Below are 25,201 nucleotides of genomic sequence, written 5' to 3'. Positions count from 1 at the left end.
TCATTTAGAATTGATCTTGACTTGAAAAATGACGAAGTCATTTGTTAAATAGCTTAGTGATCTAAAGGTGTCTCCTAGAATTTATGAAGTATAACTAGATTTCAGTATCTTTGCTGGGAGCAGCAACTGTGTCCCGTAGCATACGCAGTTGATCATGAATCTATGCCAAAATCTTTGGAAATAATATCAAGTAAATGAATTTAAATCTCTAGTTCCCATCGAAATAGCTCTGTAGTGATACTAAGAATACACCTATCTATCCCAGCTATTTAAACCTTATACTTTCTTTTCTTTTGACAAGTTCCTTAAGAGTTGTCAATAGGTCAACCCTCTGATTCTTAACAGGTGATGGTGTGTCATCATGTAACTCAATGTCATGTGATGCAGTGCATGATCTCTCGGATTCATCCAAAATATTTTTGATTGTATACTGGTTCAGGCCAGGAGATTCCTCCATTGGTGCTGACTCATCTTTCAATGATAAGTTTGATTATCGATCTCTTGTATAGGTTCTGCCTAAGGGAACAACTGTTATTATGCTTGAGACAGTGATTGTATGTGGAGATTACAGTTACAGCATTACTGATTTTTTGGATACAGAAATCTCTGGCTCTCTTGCATTTACAAATTCCTCTGCATGAATCACACATTGGCCAGTTGATTATTGTTTTTTTCTCCATTATCCTTCTTTCATGGATCGATTAGTGAATACACTGGGTTATGGGGAGTTGGATTAGTCAGAAAGGTTCTATTGGGTTCTACCGGGTTCTGTTGATCGTTAATGTATGAGTCACTTTGGATTTGTCATCGCTGGGATTTCCTTGGGTATATTAGGGGGGGTTCGTTTGTATTTCTTGTTCTTTTTCTCTTTCTTTCTTTCTTTACGCAACGTCTTCTGTATCTACGCTGTCTATTACTATACAATATTATCTTCCTCTTCTTTACTCGAGAAGACCACCGCTTCGCTTCCCCTTGTCCCATTGACCCTTACCGACGCCAGAGTCCCTTAGGACCCCTATTGCGAGTTCCGACACCGGCCCCTACTACACCCTTCGTACCCTGCGGAATACTCGCTACTCGCCCCCTTGAGATTACGTTGCTTCGTCATCCGCACCGTATGACATGTCCACCCCCGACCCACCTACATGGGCCCCACCCAACGATGTAGAAGAATTCAAGCGGCAGTATGAGGTCGACGCTGCCGACTTATTTAACAACATCGCCATCCTTGTCCAGCGCATCCGCCTCCAGAGGGATACCTTTAGTACACAACTCGCCACCGCCAATGAAACCATTGACAACCTTGAGGAGCAGGTAACCCAGCTCAACCTCGACCTCAATGTCGCTTGCGCTGCCCCCGCCCCTGCCGCCTCTGCCCCCGTTGCCGCTGCTCCCCCACCCACTACTGTCCCCGCCTTCAGGTCTGAAAAGTTCCCAGACCCTGAAAAATTCGACGGCACCCGTACCAAGCTCCCCGGATTCACCACCCAACTCCGAATGAAACTTGAGGTCAACCATGATCGATTCTGAAACGAGGCAGCAAAAGTTATCTATGCCGTCAGCTGCTTGGAAGGAAGGGCCCTTGACCAGGTCGTTCCACTTGTTAACGCTAACCCTGCTGCCCCCTTCTCCTCCGTCACTGCCTTAGTCACCCACCTGGAAGCCTCGTTTGGAGACCCAGACCCCCGGGGTACCGCCCGTCGCCAACTCATCGCCCTGAAGCAAGGCAAAGGGGACTTCGCCACCTATTACTCACAGTTCCTCCGTATTGTAGCCTACCTAGACTACAACGAAGGAGCCAAGATCGATGCCCTGGCCGGAGGACTGTCGGAAGACCTGAAGGATGCTATGACATACCGGACAGGCAGGCCTAACACGGTAGAGGCATACGCTACCATGTTAATGACAATCGACAACCAGGTTCGGGGCCGTAAAGCTGAACAAAGGGCCATCCGTAATACGATGGGACAATTTACCCCCCGCTGCTGTCGCACAGCCATCTCATACCACCGGAGGCCTCGCCCCAATGGACCTCTCCGCCCTCCAGGTCCGTTCCGCTCAACGCCCTGCCGCCGAACAAAGATACACCTTTGTTAATGGAAAACGCAAAACCTCTGCCGCCGAGAAATAATGGCGAAGGGACAATAATCTCTGTATGTACTGCGCCAACCCCGGCCATGTCTTCGCCACCTGCCCCTGTGCCAATCGCCCGCGTGGTAATCAACCGGTTATGAGGGGCGCCCTCCTCGTACCAGCTCATAATGCCGCCGACCCCCCTACCCCACCGATCGCTAGTCCCGCCTCCTCCTAGTCGGGTTTTCAGTAGTTCCGGGCTTGATCAATGGCCACTGGCTGGGACCTTCTAATGTTTCTCCTTTGTCTGCGTTCTCTATCTCTGGCTTCTCGGTATCGTCTGTGGAGGATAAATTGGATGGGGATCATTTTGTTGCTTCGTGTAAAATTGTAAACAATAAAATATCCATTCAAACCCACGCATTGATCGATACCGGTTGCTCCGGGTTCGCATTCATTGATGAAACATTTGCGCGCCATAACAACCTCCCATTTCTCTCTCTCAACTCACCTCGCACTCTTGAAGTCATCGACGGACGGCCTATATCCTCCGGACAGATTACTCACCTCTGCTACCTACCGCTATCAATTGACTCCCACCATGAAACTATCGCCTTCTTCGTCACCAAACTCGGCTCATATCCACTCGTACTCGGAATCCCTTGGCTTCAATTACACGACGCTACATTACGGTTTAAGGACAATAGCATACTGTTCGACTCCGAATACTGCAAACGCAAGTGCAACTCCTCCGTAACACCCGTTCCCATCAGAGGGATTACACCACCACCCCGTTTCCACCTCGTCAGTTCAGCTGCTCCCTGCCGCTTCGCTCGAAGGGACAAGCTCCAAATCTTCAGCACAACTATCGAGGAAATAGACCAAGCCACGGGCGAGCCCCCCAAGGAAGACTGGAGGAGCCGAGTCCCAACCCGGTACAAGAGGTTTCATGAGATGATGGACGAGAAGTTCGCTAACGAAATGGCGCCTCGCCTCCCCTATGACCATAAGATACCGCTTAAGGAAAGAAAAGAGCCCCCGTTTGGGCCACTTTATGGTATGTCCCGTGAGGAGCTCATCGTGCTTAAGCAGTACATACAGGACAACCTCCAAAAAGGCTTCATTCAGGCTAGCTCTTCGCCTGCCGGTGCCCCTGTTCTATTTGTTTAAAAGGCCGATGGCACACTCCGTCTCTGTGTCGATTATCGTGGCCTCAACGAACTCACTGTTAAAAACCGCTACCCGCTGCCGCTCATCCGGGGAACTCTCGACCACCTCTCCAAAGCCAAGTGGTACACCAAACTTGACATTCGCCAAGGGTATAACCAGATCCGAATGGCTGAGGGTGAAGAATGGAAAACAGCCTTCCGTAGGCGTTATGGGCATTTCGAATATACGGTGATGCCCTTCGGCCTTACCAATGCGCCGGCCACCTTCCAACACTTCATTAACGATTGCGTCCGTGACTACCTCGATATGTTCTTTACAGCTTACCTTGACGATATTCTCATCTATAGCGACACCTTCGAAGAAAATCAAGTACATGTCGAGAAGGTCCTGGAAGCCCTACAAAGAAATGGAGTACTGCTGAAACCAGAGAAATGCGAATTTCATACACAAAGCACCACCTACCTCGGCCTCATCATCGAACCCAATGGCATTAAAATGGATCCAAGGAAAGTGGAGACAGTGAAGAATTGGACCGTCCCCAAAACAGTTAAGGATGTGCAAGCATTTCTAGGTTTCGCTAATTTTTACCGCCGATTCATACGTGGGTTCTCGGAACTGGCATCCCCGCTTACCAGACTGACACGCAAGGACATATCGTTCGAATGGATGCCCGAAGCCCAAACTGCCCTCGACACCTTGAAGAAAGCCTTTACAACCGCTCCTATCCTTACCCATTTCGACCCGGAGAAGGAAATTACCGTGGAAACCGATGCCTCTGACTATGTCTCTGCCGGTGTACTCTCTCAATACGATGATAATGGTACCCTTCGACCCGTCGCATACTTCTCAAAAAAGCACTCCCCCGCCGAATGCAACTACGAGATTTACGACAAGGAATTACTGGCGATTATTCGATCCTGTAACGGCGCCATTTCAACTGTCTGGTCTATGAGTACACCCAGGGCCCGGTTACATGCTGAGAGTTATTGTTAGAAGCCAGTTGCACGGTGATATGCAAGTACCGGCAGTGTGGTTAGCTACCAGCTGTTAGAGTAACTACATTCCGGGCGCTAGGAAGGGGATCTATTCACGGGAGTAATGACTGACGAGTCTACAATAAGCGAAAGCTCTACAGCAATGGCTAAGCTCACACCTGAGCGGCAGCTCATTCATTCAGGCCCTCGGTTGTGTGGCAACCAAGGCTGCAGGTATTACAAAGGCTTTGACTAAGGGTGGTTGCCTTGGGTATCGGAAACACCTGCTGACGCTTAGAGAAAAGCGGGGTAGTGGTGGTATTGTTTCCGGCACCGAGGAAAGGCTCCACCGGAACTTAGTAAGGAGTTAGGAGCAGAGGATAGAGGCCTTCGGAGTATAAGTACTCAGGTTCATTCCCGCCCTTCAGTCCTATTCTCTCGAGTCTTCATCAGAAAGAAAAACCAAGTTCTTATCGGTAGCAGAGCCCTTAAAGATTATTGAGTTCTAGCGATAGTATCTTCGAATAATCTGCAACCTGATTGTCTATCTTCCACGGCCGTCTCTATTCTATCCGATTCTATTTCTCTTAGAAAGAACCCCCGTTACAGATAGTCTTTAAGGCTCAAGTCACCTTCAGATTAATCTTCCTCTATACAAAATGTCCGCCCTCCCAGCTCCGGAAGTGCCCCTTCAGATTGAATGGCAGCTGGTGCCCCTCCAGCTTGATGCCACCGGGCAGACACAGCTCGTTAAGAAGCCCAGGACCACTCTACAGACCTATATTCCCGGTTGTGAGCCCGCCTGGCAAGATACCGACGAGGTTTCCCTTCAGCAGTTCTTTATAGAGTTTCAGACCTACCTCCAACACAGCCTGCAGAATCAGTTGACCCGGGGCAGTCAGGCACTCCTCCTTATACAAGAGCACCAGGCAGCACAGAATACTCTTATGGCAGAAGCTCTCGAGTATATGAAGATGGAGGTCAACTCTGTTCAGGAAGAACTCCGGAGGTATGCGGAAAAAGATGAACTGGATGCAGATGCCATGGAGATCGAGTGGACAAATCCGGCCACCCCACCAGACTTTGTTGCCAAAATACAGCGAGCCCTCGATGAAGAAAGGCTGGTGGTGGGTAGACCAGGAACTCCGGCACCAAATCCTCACTCCAGGACCTCTTCTAGGGCAGCCACCAGAACAATGCAGCGAAAGACCAACCCCTTCGCAGTATTTCCGGTCCGATCCTCTAGGAGAGTTATCCCTATTGTGCAGCCACCAGTGGGAGCATCTCCCTTACCTCCCAGCCGCTTTAGTGGAGTACTCCCATTCCTTGGAGGAGCCGACCGATCCTTTGACTATGAAGGAGAGCTCTTCCCAGTTGCAGGCCGAGGACCTCCCAGTCCACTAGCCAGGAACCCGGGAAGGTTCACCATGTCTGGGGCCGCTCAAGCAGCACCAACCTCACCATTGGCCAGCAACCCGGCACCAGTAGCACCTGTGGCCCCTCCTGCTGCGGCCGCCGCTCCCCCTCCAGCTACTGCGCAAGGCAGAAGTGGTGGAAATCAGAACCCTCCACCTCCTGCGGCCCGTGCTTCCGCTCCAGGGGATTCAGACAGTTCCGATAGCTCAGACTCGGAATCAGAAGGTGGTGACAGGAGAGGCTGGTGGAGATACCTCAAGAAGAAGTTGGAGAAGCAGCAGAAGAATCTGTTGGCTATGATGTCCCAGCAGTACCGACCTCCGGCCGCCTCTCCCCCTTCTGTATCTACCAGGGCCCGAGAACCAAAGGCACCACCACCCTCCAAGTTCCAGGGCAAAGCGGAGCAAGTGGAGACTTTCATCCGGCAATGTGAGAATGTGTTCTCCATTGAGAGCCTATCATTTACCTCTGAGAAGGTTAAGATCCGATATGCAGGCAACTTGATGGAAGGAGAAGCAGCGATCCGATGGTATGAGGCATACCATAACTCAATTGATCAAACCTCCACCAACCGTCTTGCTGGAATGCCGGTGATGTTGGACCAGAGATGGAAGCGCTGGGATTCCTTTGTGGATGCTTTTAGAGCAGACTTCGGCGAAGCCATCTCCAGAGATGATGCTTTAGCCCATTGGAATACCCTTACCCACACGGCTCGAGGAGGAATAGATCTCTTCCTGAATACTATTATTCAGCTGATGTGGAAAACTGGCTATGAGGGTCAGTTGGTGGATGATAAGATCAACAATTCCCTCCTTCCGGACCTAGGCATGAGTTGGGCTCTTTTTAATCCCAAGCCAAAGTCCTTAATGGAGCGGATAGCTGCTCTAAGAGAGTTAGGGCATACTCATGAGAGATATCAAGGGTTGGTAGCTGAGAAAGCACCCCCTCGAACCAAGAAGGACCCACCTGCTCAGAAGGACCAGCAGCCCAAGAGGAAAAGAGAAGCTGTAAGCTCCTCCGGACCTCAGAATGCTACCGGACCTAAAGATAGAGCGGTGGAACTGAAGGGTATCCCGGGGGATATTCTAGAAGAAAGAAGGAAAGCAGAAGTATGCTTGAAGGTATGACCTTTCGGTACTCCCTATTGGTAGAGTGCATAGACTGACTTGTGCAATAGTGCGGCAAGTCCAGACACAAATGGACCGATTGTTGGTGCAAGGAACCTACTGTTGTCCGAGTGGCAGCAGTGAGAGTACAAAAGCGGAAAAGAGGGAATGGCAAGTCCAGCTCTCAAAAGAAGGCTAAAGTGGCTGCTGTTGTAGCAGAAGATCCACTTGTTGTACTCCCGGAGGTTACAGAAGATTTTGTTTTCCAGCCTGAGCAAGACTCGGACAATGAAATCATCTGGTAGAAAAGTGTCTGTTTGAAGTCTATGTTTACTAGTTTTCTTTTATATGGGTTTTGGGGTTTCTATGTTTCTCTTGAATAAATTATGATTGTGTTTCTGCCTATTTGATTGCTCCAAGCACTCTGAGGATAAGTTTAAGACCCGAAACAGCTGGTCTGTCAGTGCTCTATCAAAGTTACATTTGCTACAATAACACTTCCAAACCGCTACCAAAAACTACTATACATCATACCTGCTATATTTTCACTTGGGAATAGAACCAAAGGATCTTTGATCTTAGTAGTGCCCAAAGTTGTTAGCCATGTTGAACAGATAAAGAGAAACGAGTTCATAACCCGCTGCTAAGTATAGAAGGTTGGAGCAGAGGCTTCCCTCCTTACCAGTACATGGAAAAAGACCTATACTAAAGGCAGGGCTGTCATGGACGGTCAAAGGAAGGGAATAAGGCGCCCAAGGGTCTTTCCTGTTTGACACCGGTTGTACAGGAGCTATCCTCAACCAGAGTTTTGTCAGAAAACACGGAATTCCTTTAGTGCAGCGGGATCAACCTCTGACAATGTTTGATGCTCAAGGAGATATCACGATGGGAGGAGGCGAGTATTACACTCACCCAGTCCGCATAACTATGGGAGATCATAAGGAGACACTCCGATAGGAGGTGGCTACTTTGGAAGAAGGAATGACCGGTTACCTGCCAATTAGTTGGGCTAGGAAGCATAACCCGGACATCAATTGAGAACTCAACACCATGAGCTGGAGGAGTGACTACTGCAAGCAGAATTGTCTCCCAGCAGCCACCAAGATTGAACTGATCTCTCCCTACCAGATGCTGGAAGAAGAAGAGACAGTCTATCAATTGGTTGCTTCAGTATGGCATGATGAGGACGGAGGTGATATTGCTGAGAAAATACACCACCTATACCGGGAATGGGCTGATGTGTTCAGTGAAGAGAAGATTGGGGAAATGCCGCCGCATTCCCATAATGATTTGAAGATCAAACTCTTCCCTGGCACCGCTCCCCCATTTGGCGCGCTGTACCCATGTTCCGCTCCAGAGTTGAAGGCCCTCCGAGAGTACCTGGACAAAGAATTGTCTTCAGGAAAGATCTCTAGATCTAATAGCCCTGCTGCGGCGCCCATATTGTTCATTCCTAAGAAGGATGGGACATTGCGGATTTGTGTGGATTACAGAGGTTTGAACAAGGTCACTGTCAAGAACAAGTACCCGCTGCCTATCATGAGTGAGCTCAGAGACAGGTTGTTCAAGGCCAAGATCTTCACAAAGATAGACCTGAAGAATGGCTTCAATTTGATCAGGATAGCCGAAGGTGATGAGTGGAAAACCGCTTTCAGAACCCGCTATGGACTGTATCAGTATAATGTGATGCCGTTTGGTCTATGCAATGCTCCCTCTGCCTTCCAGGCAATGATCAATGATGTGCTAAAGGAACTACTGGATGAAGGAGTGGTTGTCTATATCGACGACATCCTCATCTACTCGGAAACTGAGAAAGAGCATGAGCTACTGGTCAAGAAGGTTCTACAGAAGCTTAGGGAAGCTAAGCTCTGTACCTCGATCAGTAAAACATCCTTCCATGTCCGAGAAGTAGAGTACCTATGCTATCACATCTCGGAAAAGGGAGTGTCTATGTCAGAAGACAAAGTGGAGGCAGTTATGGAATGGCCGGTCCCTGAAAATATCAAGGCAGTACAGGCATTCCTCGGATTTGCAAACTTCTATCGCCGCTTCATTGAAGGCTTCAGTAAAGTTTGCAAACCATTAACTGACGTCTTACAAAAAGACAAGAAATGGTATTGGACGGCAGTACATGAGCAGGCCTTTGAAGAACTCAAGAGGCTGTTCACAAGCGCTCCAATCCTTCTTCACTTTGACCCTAGTAGGAGAACTGTGGTCGAAACAGATGCCAGTGATTTTGCCAAGGGAGCAGTGCTCTCTCAGTATGGGGATGATGGAAAGCTACATCCGGTGGCATTCTATTCTAAGAGGTTCTCCCCTGCTGAGATCAACTATGACATTCATGATAAGGAAATGGGAGTTATTGTAGCCTCTTTCGGGGAATGAGAACATATGCTCAAATCTTCTGAACAGGAGATCACGGTTTTTACAGACCACAAGAACTTGGAGTATTTTAATTCTACCAAGGTTCTCACTAGGCGGCAAGCTAGATAGTCTGAAGACCTCGCCGGCTACAATTTTAAAGTTGTCTACAGACCGGGAGAAAAGAATGGCAAGACTGATTTGCTATCTAGGCGCTGGGATCACCGCCTTGGAGAGCGAGGTGAAGCTCTGCAGCCGGAGCCACAGATCTTTTTTAGGCTATGTCAATTGGTTTTGGATCCTGTAAAGCTAGTGGCCATCAGGGTGAATCAATTGCAGAATACATTCTTAGAGCGCCTATATGCGGCTGCTAAAGAGGATAGTTTCTGGCAGGAACTGCACCGCTCACTGGTTGAAAGGAAACCAAATTTGGACCAGAACTTGTCGGTCAAGAACGGTCTCATCTTCTACAAGAATAGATGGTATATACCCAAAGACAAGAAGCTTCAGATGGAAATACTGTCCGATACCCATGACTCTAAAGTGACTGGTCATTTTGGCCAATTTAAGACACTAGAGCGGGTGAAAAACAACTTCTTTTGGCCCAACATGGATAAGATTACGAGGAATATGTCCGGAGCTGTGATAGCTGCCAGAGGAATAAGACCTCAAGATATAAGAAGTTTGGTATGCTCCAACCATTGGAGATACCCTATCGGCCATGGACTTCCATCTCTATGGACTTAATTGTGCGGTTACCGGAATCTAGTGGGTTTACCAAGATCTGGGTAATAGTGGACCGTTTTTCGAAGATGGCACACTACATCCCTCTTCCTACACTCAATAAAACAGAAGATTTGGCTAAGTTGTTCTTAAAGGAAGTTTGGAGACTCCATGGTTTACCTGATGACATAGTCTCGGACAGAGATAGCAGGTTCATCTCTCACTTTTGGCAATCTCTCATGAGTCTTCTCAATGTGAAGCTGAAGATGTCCACATCTTTCCACCTCCAAACGGACGGTCAAACAGAAAGAGTTAACCAGACCCTGGAACATTACTTGCGAAGTTATTGTTCATATCAACAGGATGACTGGGCAGAACTCTTGCCTTTGGCAGAGTATGCATATAACTCGGCGGTCTCTGAGTCTACCAAAGTATCGTCTTTTTATGCCAACAATGGATATGAACCGAGAACCAACTGGCCAGCCCCAAAGGAAGGAGTAGAATGGAACAATCCGGCGAGTGAGGTCATGATATCTCAATAGGAATCTATCTGGCAAGCTATGAACGCCAGCTTGGGTAAAGCTAGATTAAGGATGGCCCGGTGGTATGATGCTCATGCCCTGGCACCTCCCGAAATCAAGCCCGGAGATGAAGTAATGTTGGACCGGCGCAATGTGCAAACAAAGCGGCCTTTGGGAAAAGTGGATCAGAAGAAGATGGGACCCTTCAAGGTCTTAGAAGCTATTGGTACCCGTGCCTACAAGCTCTCTCTTCCCCCTCAAATGGGAATCCACCCGGTCTTTCATGTCCCTCTTCTGGAACCTTACAGAGCACCGGTAGATCCTGAGAGAAGAGTTCCACCACCGGAACCCGAAGAGATTGAAGGAGAACAGAACTGGGTTGTCCGAGAGGTAGCTGATAGCAGGGTCAATAAGAAAAGGAGACGAGTGGAATACCTAGTGCTGTGGGAAGGTTGTGAGAACGAGGATGCTACATGGGAACCTTGGGAGCACTTCAAGAAGAGTGCTGAAGAAGCCCTTCGGGATTTCCATATGAGGTATCCTAAGAAACCCAAAGATAAGCGGATCATTGGGGTGTAGCTTTTTCCTTTAGGTTTTCATTCCTTGCATATCACGGAATTTCTTGTCATATAGAATGGATGGTAATAGAGTGATTATAGATCTTAGAGACCAAGACCCTGGAAGAGGGGAGTAGTGTAACGGCGCCATTTCAACTGTCTGGTGTATGAGTACACCCAGGGCCCGGTTACATGCTGAGAGTTATTGTTAGAAGCCAGTTGCACGGTGATATGCAAGTACCGGCAGTGTGGTTAGCTACCAGCTGTTAGAGTAACTACATTCCGGGCGCTAGGAAGGGGATCTATTCATGGGAGCAATGACTGACGAGTCTATGCCTCGCCAGTGACTAGAAGACCGGCCAGAGTGAAGCTCTGATTGCCCGGTGATCCTCTGTATCCTCTAAAGCATTATGAGTCTGCCGAAGGGCAGGGACTATGCTAGGGAAGTCTACAATAAGCGAAAGCTCTACAGCAATGACTAAGCTCACACCTGAGCGGCAGCTCATTCATGCAGGCCCTCGGTTGTGTGGCAACCAAGGCTCCAGGTGTTACAAAGGCTTTGACTAAGGGTGGTTGCCTTGGGTATCGGAAACAACTGCTGACGCTTAGAGAAAAGTGGGGTAGCGGTGGTATTGTTTCCGGCACCGAGGAAAGGCTCCACCGGAACTTAGTAAGGAAGTTAGGAGCAGAGAATAGAGGCCTTTGGAGTATAAGTACTCAGGCTCATTCTCGCCCTTCAGTCCTGTTCTCCCCAGTCTTCATCAGAAAGAAGTACCAAGTTCTTATCGGTAGCAGAGCCCTTAAAGATTATTGTGTTCTAGCGATAGTATCTTTGAATAATCTGCAACCTGATTGTCTATCTTGCACGGCCGTCTCTATTCTATCCGATTCTATTTCTCTTAGAAAGGACCCCCGTTACAGATCCTTTGAGGAATGGTGACCGGAACTTGAAGGGGCTGCACACCCAATCGCCGTCATATCCGATCATAAGAATCTCGAATACTTTATGAGTACTAAACAACTCAATCGGAGACAAGCCCGGTGGGCGGAATATTTATCACGATTTAACTTTGTCATCAAGTACCGACCAGGGAAATAAGGAGGGAGACCGGACGCTTTGACAAGAAGATCAGGAGATCTCCCTGGAGAGGGGGATGAAAGACAATTAAACCAGAGTCAAGTTGTCTTGAAGAAAGAAAATCTTGACGCAAAGCTAAGTTTGTTGACGGGTTCTTTCTCAAATGAGCCCGCTGAAAAGAACGCCTCACTGAATAGACTATTCGATGAAGGATATAGCGCTGACCCGTTTTCACAAAAGATACTGGATATGCGGAACAAAGGTGAACGACAATCAAAGGACATATCACTTGCCGAATGCACCGAAGTTGAACGCCGGTTGCTTTATCGAGGCAGTTTATATGTACCCGACTACGACCCTCTCAAGCTCCGAATCCTCCAACTTCACCATGACGCTGCCTCCGCCGGACACCCTGGACGCGAAAAAACATTCGAACTCATCAGTCGAGACTACTACTGGCCCCTTATGTGAAATTATATTGCCCGCTACGTTCGGAACTGCCACACCTGTCAACGAAGCAAACCCAACACCCATGGAAAACTCGGCGTACTTCGACCTTTACCGATTCCCGAACAACCATGGCAGGAGGTATCAATGGACTTCATCACTGGCCTACCGGAGAGTGAAGGGTACGATGCGATTATGGTAGTTGTTGACCGGTTAACGAAGATGCGACATCTCCTGCCCTGTAATACCACCGTCAACTCCGAAGACCTCGCCCAACTATATCTGCGAAATATATGGAAGCTCCATGGGCTACCCACACACGTCACCTCTGACCGCGGTACGCAATTTACAGCCAAGTTCTGCAGGGCTCGCTGTAAACACCTCGACATCGAAGCCAGAATGTACACCGCCTTCCAACCGGAAACCGACGGCCAAACCGAAAGGCTGAACGCCGTAATGGAACAATATCTACGTGGGTATGTCTCTTATAAACAGGACGATGGGGTAAAATGGCTCCCTATGGCAGAATTCTCCGCCAATAATCAGGTCTCCGCATCCACCAAAGCTACACCATTCTTCGCGAACTATGGTTTCCATCCTCGATTTACAGTGATGATCAAATCGCTTGACAGGATCCCACCAAGCCTCAATGCTAAAGACTTCGGCTCGAAGATGAAAGAACTCCACGAACACCTTCGTTCCAACATCCGCACGGCGCAAGACCAACAAGAGCAGGCCGCTAATACCAAATGAACACCGGCTCCGCGGTACGATATCGGCGATATGGTGTTTGTTTCAGCAAAAAACATCCGTACCACCCGTAACTCTCGGAAGTTGGACTGGAAGAAACTGGGACCATTCCCCGTCAAAGAAATCATATCGCCATATGCGTACCGAATCGACCTGCCTGAGAGTATGAAAGTGCACCCCGTCTTCGGTGTATCGTTGCTAAATCCCGCTGCAAATGACCCTGTCCCGGGGCAAACTCAACCACCACCGTCGCCTAATATCGTTGAACAGGAATAGGAGTATGCCGTTGAGGAAATCTTGGACGCAAGGGAAACAAGAAACAACGGCCTCCAATATTTTGTTAAATGGACAGGCTATACCGACCCTACCTGGGAACCCGCCTCATACCACGATAATACCGCCGCCGTTGACATCTTCCATACACGTTACCCTGACAAACCTGGACCGTTGGAGGGGAAGATTAAGGTTAAGGCTCGCAGGAGTTCGCGCTTGAAGGGGGGGGCTACTTTCATGCATCGACTAGAGAATACACTGGGTTATGAGGAGCTGGATTAGTCAGAAGGGTTCTATTTGGTTCTATCGGGTTCTGTGAGTCGTAAGCGTGTGAGTCACTTTGGATATGTCATCGCCAGGATTTCTGTGGGTATATTAAGGAGGTTTCGTTTTCATTTCTTGTTCTTCTTCTTTTCTTTCTTTTACTACGCAACGTCTTCTGTACCTACGCTGTCTATTACTATACAATATTATCTTCCTCTTCTTTACTCGAGAAAACCACCGCTTCGGTGCCCCCTGTCTTATTGACCCTCACCGACGCTAAAGTCCCTCAGGACTCCTATTGCGAGTTAACACACCGACCTCTACTATCCTCTTCGTACCCTGCGGAATACTCGCTACTCGCCTCCTTGAGAAAAGACGGAAATGCAAAATATAGGGTGGGTCAATAAAAACACCTCCGAATTGGCTGCGTTTAATGCCCTATACGTTTACTTAATGAACCTGCCATCTCTCAATACCTTTCTGACAATTTGGACTGGGGGTGATGCCTATGCCCGTAGAACACTGGCGAATGCTCTACAGTGGCTCATTGTGGATGTTGGTACAAAGGATAGTTATCAAAGGCACAGAAAAACCGTCAGTTCAAAGAAGCTGCCAGTGATAGTGTTGATAATCTTGATGGCGGTGGTCAGGCAGCTGGAAAACGCTCTCGTAAAGGGAAAGAGAATTCGGTAGCCCCGAAACTCATGCGACCTTCTATAATAGTTACAGCGGTGGACTCCGATTGTCTATAGGCATTCCTTATCCTCGTCCTACCACTTACTCATGACTTGAATGATCCTCTGAACAAACTTTTGTTCATCAACATTTTGACCCAGAAAACTTTCCCCGAGTTATGCAACTTGATCCTGAAGTACACTTCATCCGGCAAAGTAGTCGGAACTATCTGGGGGGCAATTGAGAATGTTTTCCATATAGCTGTTCCTGCTGTTTGGCCGGTGGAGGTATAAATTATGGATTCAGAGGAGCTCGAAAATTTTTGAAGAGCAGTAATGCCAGACTCTTAAGGGGGCGAGTAGCGAGTATTCCGCAGGGTATGAAAGGGGTAGCAGAGGTCGGTGTGGGAACTCGCGATGGGGGTCCTAAGGGACGATAGCGTCGGTAAGGGTCAACGGGATAAGGGACAGCGAAGCGGTGGTCTTCTCGAATAAAGAAGAGGAAGATAGTATTGTATAGTAATAGACAGCTTAAGTACAGAAGACGTTGCGTAAAGAAAGAAAGAAAGAGAAAAAGAACAAGAAATACAAACGAACCCCCCCTAATATACCCAAGGAAATCCCAGCGATTACAAATCCAAAGTGACTCATACATTAACAATCAACAGGACCCGATAGAACCCAATAGAACCTTTCTGACTAATCCAACTCTTCGTAACCCAGTGTATATACTAGTCGATCCATGAAACAGACTTCAGGGGATATTAGCCGTTCTCCACAGAGCAGGTGTGGGTGCTAACATGAGTAGTGCGGAATCCTCCTCCTTGAAACCGGCTTTCCCTCAGGTTGAGGAAGATGATTATAGGATGATCGATATTCCTGCAAAAGATTTAAATTACGAGAAGGGAAAGCACCAGATAAATCGCAAAGAACTGAGGGTATATGTGCCTAGAACTGATGTCAGTAATCAAAGGTCAACTTAGACTCTTGTCATGCGTAACAATGGATAGGAAGATGCTATCTACGATTTAGACCCTAAATATTTTAGGAAGTATGATTTGGTTGTTGGGGTTATTGACTCAAACTTCTTAAAGGGGATGATCTGGACACCTGGTGGAATAACTACCAAGAGAGCTGCTGGTGCTGAAGGTGGTCGTGTCGGTAGGCGTGGCAGTTAGGGTTAATCTAGTAGTGGAATGTCAGACAGGATTTTGAGGTTGCCCGGGAACTGTCGCCCCACAATTCCGGGCTCCGTGGCTATGGGTCGAACAGGACGACCCGAGTCCATTCCCATCATCAGGTATGCGCGTACAGGGGGTCGTGGTCGTGATTGCGGGGGCGGAGGTGGTGGTTGGGGGCTGTTGAGTAGGGTAATTCACTGTGAGTCTTGGCAACCCGTCCTGGTTCACTCCATCACCGACACTCACAACAATCGACAACTGCACCGTACCGAGCGTGCCTTCTCTATCCTACAATCATGACGGCGTTCAAAACTGAATCATGCCATGTTTCCCCATCTTGTAGTTCGATGAAATACACGAATTTCAGATTCTGAACCCCGGGTTACCGCATTGGGCGAATCCCACTTCGACGCTCGTAACCCTAACCGCCAACAGCCAGGTACAAACCACCACCAAATACAGATTTATGTATTTCATTTCTGCCAAAAATTCTATTTTGCACACCTAACCGAACCAGATGGCAGCGCTCGTAACCCTAACCGCCAACAGCCAGGTTTAAACCACCTCGTAATACAGATTCATGCATTTCATTTTGACCGAAAACCTTATTCTCTAACCCTAACCAAAATCCCACTTCAACGCTCGTAACCCTAACCACCCCATCCAGGTTTAAACTACCGCCAAATACAGATTTATGTATTTTGTTTTGACCGAGAATTGTATTTTGTATACCCAACTGAACCAGATTGCAACACTTGTAAACCTAAGCAGCAACGTACAGGTTCAAACCACGATCGAATACGCATCGATTCCTAATTCGGATTTCAATACTTGCAACCCGATATGTGAGTGACATTTCATTATCGACACCTCATCTAGTAGTGGAATGTCAGACAGGATTTTGAGGTTGCCCGGGAACCGTCGCCCAACAATTCCGGGCTCCGTGGCTATGGGTCGAACAGGACGACCCGAGTCCATTCCCATCACCAGGTATGCGCGTACAGGGGGTCGTGGTCGTGATTGCGGGGGCGGAGGTGGTGGTTGGAGGCTGTTGAGTAGGGTAACTCACTGTGAGTCTTGGCAACCCGTCTTGGTTCACTCCCGGCACCGCCCGGTGTGTTTTCTAACACTAATTCGGATTTCAATCTCAAACAATGCTATGCGCAATACCTGCAACCCAATATGTGAGTGATGATCCATGACCGACATTCAATATTGTGTATTGTCGCAGTCTGGTTTTGCATATCCCCTTGTTAGGGTTGGTCAAAATTACTAAGCAAATGGATTACTTCTCGTAACTTACTGGATTATATTTTTCCAACCCAAAAACTGAATTCTTTTGAAACATGTTAGTTTTATATGAGAGCCGCTAACCCGGAAACCCAAAGAAAATTTTCAAATATACTCATAAACTAAACTCTAATACATAACATTAACAACTTATAATCCTAACAAAATCAATAAAACCTTTTTGCAAACACGATCCTGTATGTCCGTAGACCACATAATATACAAAAATCTTATTGCAAATCTGTTTGTATATTAAGTTATTGTCACTCTGGTCCCTGAATTGTGAACTCTTATCCCCCCCAAACCCCTTGCTTAAGAAAGGAAAACAACCATTGTGACCGTAGCAAAATACTTATAACCTGGCATACCCAACCCCATTATGCTCCTCTACCCCACCGAGCACTTCAGGCAGGAAAAGAAGACTTTCACAAGTCTCCCCTACCCCCAACCGATCCGGAATATCCGTCATGTCCTAGCAAGGCTTCCTGAACTTCTGCTTTGTGAGAACCCTACCCACAGGAATTTTTGCACCCCCATCTTTCGCCGAAACCCAACAGGCTCAATCAACTCAATCTACTATCATCGAACAAATCCAACTGAACAATGAACCATTCTTCATCTTCGCAGAACACGCCCCATACAATGAACAATACACACCCAGATATGACTACATTTTACTCAAGGATTGTCCTCCAGGAATCAAACGCCAGAATAGACCTCAACTATATGTATTGGGTAGTTAGTAACGCCCTCAGAATCGCTATTGAACCAATCAAACAAAACACCAACCAGATCAACCGCGATAACACTGCCAATGAGACAGTAAAGATTATCCACGCGGTCAGCTGTTTGGAGGGAAGAGCCCTTGATCAGGTCAGACCACTTGTTAATGCCAATCCTGTTGACTTCTTTTCCTCCGTCACCTTCTTCGTCGACCACATGGAAGCCTCATTTAGAGACCTAAACACCCGAAGTACCACCCACCACCAACTCATCCCCATGAGGTAAGGCAAAGGAGACTTTGCCACCTACTACTCGCAGTTCATCAGAAACGTTTCCCACTTGCATTACAACAAAGGAGTCAAGATTGATGAATTGGCGGAAAGATTGTCGGACAGACCCAATATGGTGGAAGCATATGCGACCATGTCAATGACGATCGACAACGACATGTAACTGACGTACTATGATGACGCATAACCGTGACTTCCTTTCGAATAGTGTAAATAAAGAGAGTGAGTTTTGATGATACTCGTTCAGAAAGAAGAAAATGCAGTTTGTATGTTTGAACGTTCTCAAGTCTAGAAAATTATAACTTTAAGGGGTCTTCTCTCTATTAAAGATCCGTTGATGATGAGAGGCCAACCTGGGGCAACACCGAGTACCTTATAGAAATACGGCGCGTATCCTCAAGTTCTTTTTCCGACTGACAGTCTGCCTGTTGATAGTCGGGGGTACAGCAACTATTTTCTATCAAGGGAGAGGAGAGTAACTACGACACCTTGAATGAACTTCTGTCCGAGTCAAATCATGCAATTTGCCGAAAGCTGTAGTCGGAATCTTAAGAACTATTGGAAACAGCCGACCAGATAATAATTGTTTATTCTAACTTTATTAGAACCGATTTGAGTGTTTGTAAACCGAAGTTTTGCTTTAGTAGCTTGAGTCGCATTCCCACTCCCCAAAGATACTCCGGAGCAAAACAAGAGCATTCCGGCAGTTTGACATTGGGGAGGTTAGTGTTGGGGATTAAAACGTGTTTTTGGAATTAGATTTTCCATTAGCTCCGGGACACCGCCAGAATCATGTCTGTAGTGCTAAATCATGATCTTTGAGCGTCGGTTGCAGAGATATGAAAACTCAAAGATTCGACTGCATAGGTAGGGAACTCCCATCCTGGGTTCCCTGTGCTATCAACCATCTTTGTACTTCTGTTCCAAGCTTGCTCAGCCCCCTATTTTTAACTTATAAGACTTCTTACTCATCGAGATCCCTGTCCTCTATACGAATAAAGGTACGAGCCCAACTGCTCTTGTCTTCACACGTCGATGAAGAACAAGCTGCTGTCACTTAAGGTCGGTACCTTAACTGATGGAATAGGTTCTTTTGTAACAGCCTCATAGTGGCCTTGTTACATTACTCCCCTTTATGGTAGAATCGTTTTGAGTCCACTGTAGTGTTACTGGAATATTAGTATGTGGCATAGAAGAAAAACAGTAGCTCTATTGGTGATTACGTACAAACTATATGTCTGTTTCTATCTCCATCAGAGAAGGAAAACTGTAAAATGAAATGCCTTTTAAAACAAAGAAAATGACATATTCTCCACTCTTGTCGTAGAACCTTCCGTTCCACTAGTGGAGATTTCGATGTTAGCAAGAATCTCTCTTTTCCCCTGTCTTTTTTAAGCGGGTTTCCTCACGCTTCGGTTTTCTATCGTTTCTTGCATTGTTTTCAGGGAAAAATGGTATCCGAACTCTGTCAGACAGATGAAAAACCTGGTACAGGAGAGTTGGTTTTTGTTCCCGGATTTCTTCTGAGATAGAGAGCTACTCACGCTGTGTTTTGAGGATCCCTAAAGTTTCACAGTATTTTCCGAGGTTTTTGCGGGTATTTTTGATGAAATACTTTCAGGACCTCATCAGCTCTTCCTTGCAGAATTTCATATGGTTCTCAGGAGTCTTCCGAACGATAGCCCTCCCAAACAATACGATACTCTACAAACATTTTCTGATGCCCAGCCTGTTGCCATCGGCTATTAGCTATTTCTTGGGGAACGTGACTGTATTCTCCTTCGACCTCATCTGGAGCAGGAGGGACTTCAGTGCGTTGAGGGTATTTCAGTCCCCGATAGGACTCCAGCAGAAATATTTGGAAGTCATCATGAATTTTCCATTGAGAGGGAAGCTTCAGCCTGTAGAACGCAACAACAAGTTTCTCATCAACCTCAAAGAGACATAGTTTCTTGTAGTCAAGCTTGCTTGAGGGTCGATTGACAACCATATTGCGTCGGTCCATCATCACCTTATCCCCAACTTCAGGTTCTGGAGCTTTCATATGCTTCTGGTCATACCATTTCTTCTGCCGAGCCTGTGCCTGAAAAATATCAGTCCTCATAGTTTCCTAAGAGCTTTCCACTTGGACTCTAGTACGGCGCTGGAAACATTGGCATTGTCCAGCTTCCTTCTGTGCGAATGCGAATTGGAATCAGGCTCGAACCCATAGTTCGCGTAGAACTGGGATACTTTAGTGGACTATTGGGTTGCAGTTTTGTAGGCGTACTCTGCAAGCGGGAGTAACCCTGCCCAATCATCCTACTGGTAGGACCAAAAGTTTCTGAAATATTGCTCTAGCATTTGATTAACCCTCTCAGTTCACCTGTCAGCTTGAGGACGATATGCCGTAGACAGACAGAGGTTGACTCCGAGAAGCTTCATCAATGAATACCAGAACTTGCTTTCGAATCTAAAGTCCCGATCAAAAATGATTTCTTCGGATAGTCAATATAGTCGCCATATTTCTTGAAGGAATATATGCACAAGTTCCTTGATTGTTGCCTCGGTCTTGAGTGGTATGAAGTAGGAGATTTTGGTAAAGCGTTCAACAATAACCCCGATGAGGGTTTGGGCTTCAGATTCTGGCATGCTGACGATAAAGTCCATCGAGATGGAGGTACAAGGAGTGTTGAGGACCTCTAACTGTTGTAGCATCCTGTACGACTCATGACTTGAGCTTTTATTGCTTTGACAGCTATCGCAATACCGTAAGTATTCTTCCATATCTTTCTCCATCTTTGGGCAAAAGAACAGTGCCCGAAGACGTTCTGCAGTTTTGAATTGACCAAAGTGGCTTGCTGGCTTCGAATCATGTAGGGCGCTCATGATTTTGGGTTTGAGCTCTCGGTGATTTGGGATGTACCATCTTTTCTTCTAAAACACATCACCGTCTCTCAAAGTCAGGTTTCGGCCTACTGGCCTACCGAAGGTGTGTTTCACAGCCTCCTGGCAGGAGAAGCACTCTGGGTCTGAAGCTGCATGAGGTCGGATTTTGTCCAGAAGCACCGTTGGGAGTTTTCAGACTTGAGGTGATTTTGGCCATTATCATTTGATCATAACGATCGGTGGTTGTACAGGACGCATTCTGGTAGGGCAATTTAGGACTGGATACTGAGGTTGGGCGAGAACCGTAGCCGTACAATTCCTAATTCCATTGCTATACATCGGCCAAGATGACGAGAATCCATTACCAATGTCAAGTATATGGGTAAAAAGCACCATGATCGTGATATCTGGGGTGAAGGTGGTAGGTGGGGAGCTGTTGAGTGTTAGCTAGGCTCATGGCCAAGATAAGATTAACTATGGTTAGCTAGGGTTAACTAGGGTTACAGGCCGAACTAGGGTTAGCTAGGGTTAACTAAATCTAGTAGTGGAATGTCGGACAGGATTTTGAGGTTGCCCAGGAACCGTCGCCCCACAATTCCGGGCTCCGTGGCTATGGGTCGAACAGGACGACCCGAGTCCATTCCCATCATCAGGTATGCGCGTACAGGGGGTCGTGGTCGTGATTGCGGGGGCGGAGGTGGTGGTTGGGGGCTGTTGAGTAGGGTAACTCACTGTGAGTCTTGGCGACCCATCCTGGTTCACTCCCGGCACCGCCACTCACCGGGCGGGTACAACGATCGATGACTGCATGGCACCGAACGCACCGTCTCGAGCCCACGATCATGACGGCGCACGAAATTCAATGATGCCGCGTTTCCCCATCCTCTGCTTCGATGGAATACATAAATTTTGGATTCCGAACTGCGGGTTACCGCATCGGGCGAATCCCACTTCTTGTCTCTGCTGTGTGTTCTTACGCCAACTCGGATTCTGACCCCCAGGTTACCGCCCGGTGTGTTTTCTAACACTAATTCGGATTTCAATCTCAAACAACGCTATTTGCAATACCTGCAACCCAATATGTGAGTGACGATCCATGACCGACATTCCATATTGTGTATTGTTGCAGTCTGGTTTTCCATCTCCCCTTGTTTGGGTTGGTCAAAATTACTAAGCAAATGGATTACTTCTCGTAACTTACTGGATTATATTTTTCCAACCCAAAAACTGAATTCTTTTGAAACATGTTAGTTTTATCTGAGAGCCGCTAACCCGGAAACCCAAAGAAAATTTTCAAATATACTCATAAACTAAACTCTAATACATAACATTAACAACTTATAATCCCAACAAAATCAATAAAACCTTTTTGCAAACACGATCCTGTATGTCCGTAGACCACATAATATACAAAAATCTTATCGCACATCTGTTTGTATATTAAGTTATTGTCACTCTGGTCCCTGAATGGTGAACTCTTATCCCCCCCAAACCCCTTGCTTAAGAAAGGAAAACAACCTTCGTGACCGTAGCAAAATACTTATAACCTGGCATACCCAACCCCATTATGCTCCTCTACCCCACCGAGCACTTCAGGCAGGAAAAGAAGACTTTCACAGGTCTCCCCTGCCCCCAACCGATCCGGGATATCCGTCATGTCCCAGCAAAGCTTCCTGAACTTCTGCTTTGTGAGAACCCTACCCACAGGAATTTTTGCCCCCCCATCTTTCGCCGAAACCAAACAGGCTCAATCAACTCAATCTACTATCATCTAACAAATCCAACTGAACAATGAACCATTCTTCATCTTCGCAGAACACGCCCCATACAATGAAAAATACACACCCAGATATGACTACATTTTACTCAAGGATTGTCCTCCAGGAATCAAACGCCAGAATAGACCTCAACTATATGTATTGGGTAGTTAGTAACGCCCCCACCATCGCTATTGAACCAATCAAACAAAACACCAACCAGATCAACCGCGATAACACTGCCAATGATACAGTAAAGGTTATCTACACGGTCAGCTGTTTGGAGGGAATAGCCCTTGATCAGGTCAGACCACTTGTTAATGCCAATCCTGTTGACTTCTATTCCTCCGTCACCTTCCTTCGTCGACCACATGGAAGCCTCGTTTAGAGACCTAAACACCCGAAGTACCACCCACCACCAACTCGTCCCCATAAGGCAAGGCAAAGGAGACTTTGCCACCTACTTCTCGCGGTTTATCAGAAACGTGTCCCACTTGCATTACAAGAAAGGAGTCAAGATTGACGAATTGGCGGAAAGATTGTCGGACAGACCCAATATGGTGGAAGCATATGCGATCATGTCAATGACGATCGACAACCACATGTAACTGACGTACTATGATGAGTCATAACCGTGACTTCCTTTCGAATAGTGTAAATAAAGAGAGTGAGTTTTGATGACACTCGTTCAGAAAGAAAAAAATGCAGTTTGTATGTTTGAACGTTCTAAAGTCTAGAAAATTATAACTTTAAGGGGTCTTCTCTTTATTAAAGATCCGTTGATGATGAGAGGCCAACCTGGGGTAACACCGAGTGGCTTATAGGAATACAGCGCGGTTGCTCAAGTTCTTTTTCCGACTGACAGTCTGCCTGTTGATAGTCGGGGGTACAGCAACTATTTTCTATCAGGGGAGAGGAGAGTAACTACGACACCTTGAATGAACTTCTGTCTGAGTCGAATCACGCAATTTGCCAGAAGCTGTTGTCAGTGTTGGGGATTAAAACGTGTTTTTGGAATTAGATTTCCCATTGGCTCCGGGACACCGCCAGAATCATGTCTGTCGTGCTAAAGTATGGTCTTTGAGCGTCGGTTGCAGAGATATGAAACCTCAAAGATTCGACTGCATAGGTAGGGAACTCCCATCCTGGGTTCCCTGTGCTATCAACCATCTTTGTACTTCTGTTCCAAGCTTGCTCAGCCCCCTATTTTTAACTTATAAGACTTCTTACTCATCGAGATCCCTGTCCTCTATACGAATAAAGGTACGAGCCCAACTGCTCTTGTCTTCACACGTCGATGAAGAACAAGCTGCTGTCACTTAAGGTCGGTACCTTAACTGATGGAATAGGTTCTTTTGTAACAGCCTCATAGTGGCCTTGTTACATTACTCCCCTTTATGGTAGAATCGTTTTGAGTCCACTGTAGTGTTACTGGAATATTAGTATGTGGCATAGAAGAAAAACAGTAGCTCTATTGGTGATTACGTACAAACTATATGTCTGTTTCTATCTCCATCAGAGAAGGAAAACTGTAAAATGAAATGCCTTTTAAAACAAAGAAAATGACATATTCTCCACTCTTGTCGTAGAACCTTCCGTTCCACTAGTGGAGATTTCGATGTTAGCAAGAATCTCTCTTTTCCCCTGTCTTTTTTAAGCGGGTTTCCTCACGCTTCGGTTTTCTATCGTTTCTTGCATTGTTTTCAGGGAAAAATGGTATCCGAACTCTGTCAGACAGATGAAAAACCTGGTACAGGAGAGTTGGTTTTTGTTCCCGGATTTCTTCTGAGATAGAGAGCTACTCACGCTGTGTTTTGAGGATCCCTAAAGTTTCACAGTATTTTCCGAGGTTTTTGCGGGTATTTTTGATGAAATACTTTCAGGACCTCATCAGCTCTTCCTTGCAGAATTTCATATGGTTCTCAGGAGTCTTCCGAACGATAGCCCTCCCAAACAATACGATACTCTACAAACATTTTCTGATGCCCAGCCTGTTGCCATCGGCTATTAGCTATTTCTTGGGGAACGTGACTGTATTCTCCTTCGACCTCATCTGGAGCAGGAGGGACTTCAGTGCGTTGAGGGTATTTCAGTCCCCGATAGGACTCCAGCAGAAATATTTGGAAGTCATCATGAATTTTCCATTGAGAGGGAAGCTTCAGCCTGTAGAACGCAACAACAAGTTTCTCATCAACCTCAAAGAGACATAGTTTCTTGTAGTCAAGCTTGCTTGAGGGTCGATTGACAACCATATTGCGTCGGTCCATCATCACCTTATCCCCAACTTCAGGTTCTGGAGCTTTCATATGCTTCTGGTCATACCATTTCTTCTGCCGGGCCTGTGCCTGAAAAATATCAGGCCTCATAGTTTTCCAAAGAGCTTTCCACTTGAACTCTAGTACGGCGCTGGAAACATTAACATTATCCAGCATCCTTGTTTGCGATTGTTAGGGTTAGGGTTAGTTAGGGTTAGGGTTAGAGTTAGGGTTAGTTAGGTTAGTTAAGGTTAGTTAGGGTTAGCTAGGGTTAGTTAGGGTTAGGGTTAGTTAGGGTTAGTTAGGGTAGTTAGGGTAGTTAGGGTTAGTTAGGGTTAGTTAGGGTTAGTTAGGGTTAGTTAGGTTAGGGTTAGGGTTAGGGTTAGGGTTAGTAGGGTAGTTAGGGTTAGTTAGGGTTAGTTAGGGTTAGTTAGGGTTAGTAGGGTTAGT

General features: G+C 46.7%; 7 protein-coding genes across 7 annotated transcripts; 6 read left to right on the top strand and 1 right to left on the bottom strand.

The window, feature by feature from the left end:
* Positions 1-1,122: 1,122 nt before the first annotated feature.
* H6S33_001003 (uncharacterized protein) lies at positions 1,123-2,131 on the top strand (the record flags this gene model as incomplete). Its single annotated transcript, XM_044832857.1, has 3 exons — positions 1,123-1,462; positions 1,541-1,954; positions 2,016-2,131. 3 exons carry the CDS (start codon positions 1,123-1,125, stop codon positions 2,129-2,131), a joined length of 870 nt encoding a protein of 289 aa, XP_044693970.1.
* Positions 2,132-2,177: 46 nt separating this feature from the next.
* On the top strand, positions 2,178-4,236 carry H6S33_001002 (uncharacterized protein; the record flags this gene model as incomplete). Its single annotated transcript, XM_044832846.1, has 3 exons — positions 2,178-2,216; positions 2,296-3,153; positions 3,247-4,236. The coding sequence occupies 3 exons, from the start codon at positions 2,178-2,180 to the stop codon at positions 4,234-4,236; spliced, it is 1,887 nt and encodes a 628-aa protein (XP_044693969.1).
* Positions 4,237-7,789: 3,553 nt separating this feature from the next.
* On the top strand, positions 7,790-9,682 carry H6S33_001001 (uncharacterized protein; the record flags this gene model as incomplete). Its single annotated transcript, XM_044832835.1, has 3 exons — positions 7,790-9,097; positions 9,152-9,205; positions 9,233-9,682. Coding segments are annotated over 3 exons (1,812 nt in total), but the record flags the coding sequence as incomplete, so codon positions are not given.
* A 2,352-nt stretch (positions 9,683-12,034) lies between these two features.
* On the top strand, positions 12,035-13,179 carry H6S33_001000 (uncharacterized protein; the record flags this gene model as incomplete). Its single annotated transcript, XM_044832768.1, has 2 exons — positions 12,035-12,446; positions 12,498-13,179. Coding segments are annotated over 2 exons (1,094 nt in total), but the record flags the coding sequence as incomplete, so codon positions are not given.
* A 4,282-nt stretch (positions 13,180-17,461) lies between these two features.
* Positions 17,462-17,866, top strand: H6S33_000999 (uncharacterized protein; the record flags this gene model as incomplete). The annotated part of the gene is made up of 1 exon (XM_044832657.1): positions 17,462-17,866. The coding sequence occupies one exon, from the start codon at positions 17,462-17,464 to the stop codon at positions 17,864-17,866; it is 405 nt and encodes a 134-aa protein (XP_044693966.1).
* Positions 17,867-22,590: 4,724 nt separating this feature from the next.
* On the top strand, positions 22,591-22,884 carry H6S33_000998 (uncharacterized protein; the record flags this gene model as incomplete). Its single annotated transcript, XM_044832546.1, has 1 exon — positions 22,591-22,884. The coding sequence occupies one exon, from the start codon at positions 22,591-22,593 to the stop codon at positions 22,882-22,884; it is 294 nt and encodes a 97-aa protein (XP_044693965.1).
* Positions 22,885-24,418: 1,534 nt separating this feature from the next.
* H6S33_000997 (uncharacterized protein) lies at positions 24,419-24,928 on the bottom strand (the record flags this gene model as incomplete). Its single annotated transcript, XM_044832435.1, has 1 exon — positions 24,419-24,928. One exon carries the CDS (start codon positions 24,926-24,928, stop codon positions 24,419-24,421), a length of 510 nt encoding a protein of 169 aa, XP_044693964.1.
* Positions 24,929-25,201: the final 273 nt, after the last annotated feature.

This window comes from Morchella sextelata, assembly GCF_020137385.1.
Source record: "Morchella sextelata strain SCLS chromosome Unknown scls_10, whole genome shotgun sequence".
NCBI classification, from domain to species: domain Eukaryota; kingdom Fungi; phylum Ascomycota; class Pezizomycetes; order Pezizales; family Morchellaceae; genus Morchella; species Morchella sextelata.
Note: the sequence above shows the minus strand (reverse complement) of the source record. Positions and strands in the feature narration are given on the sequence as shown.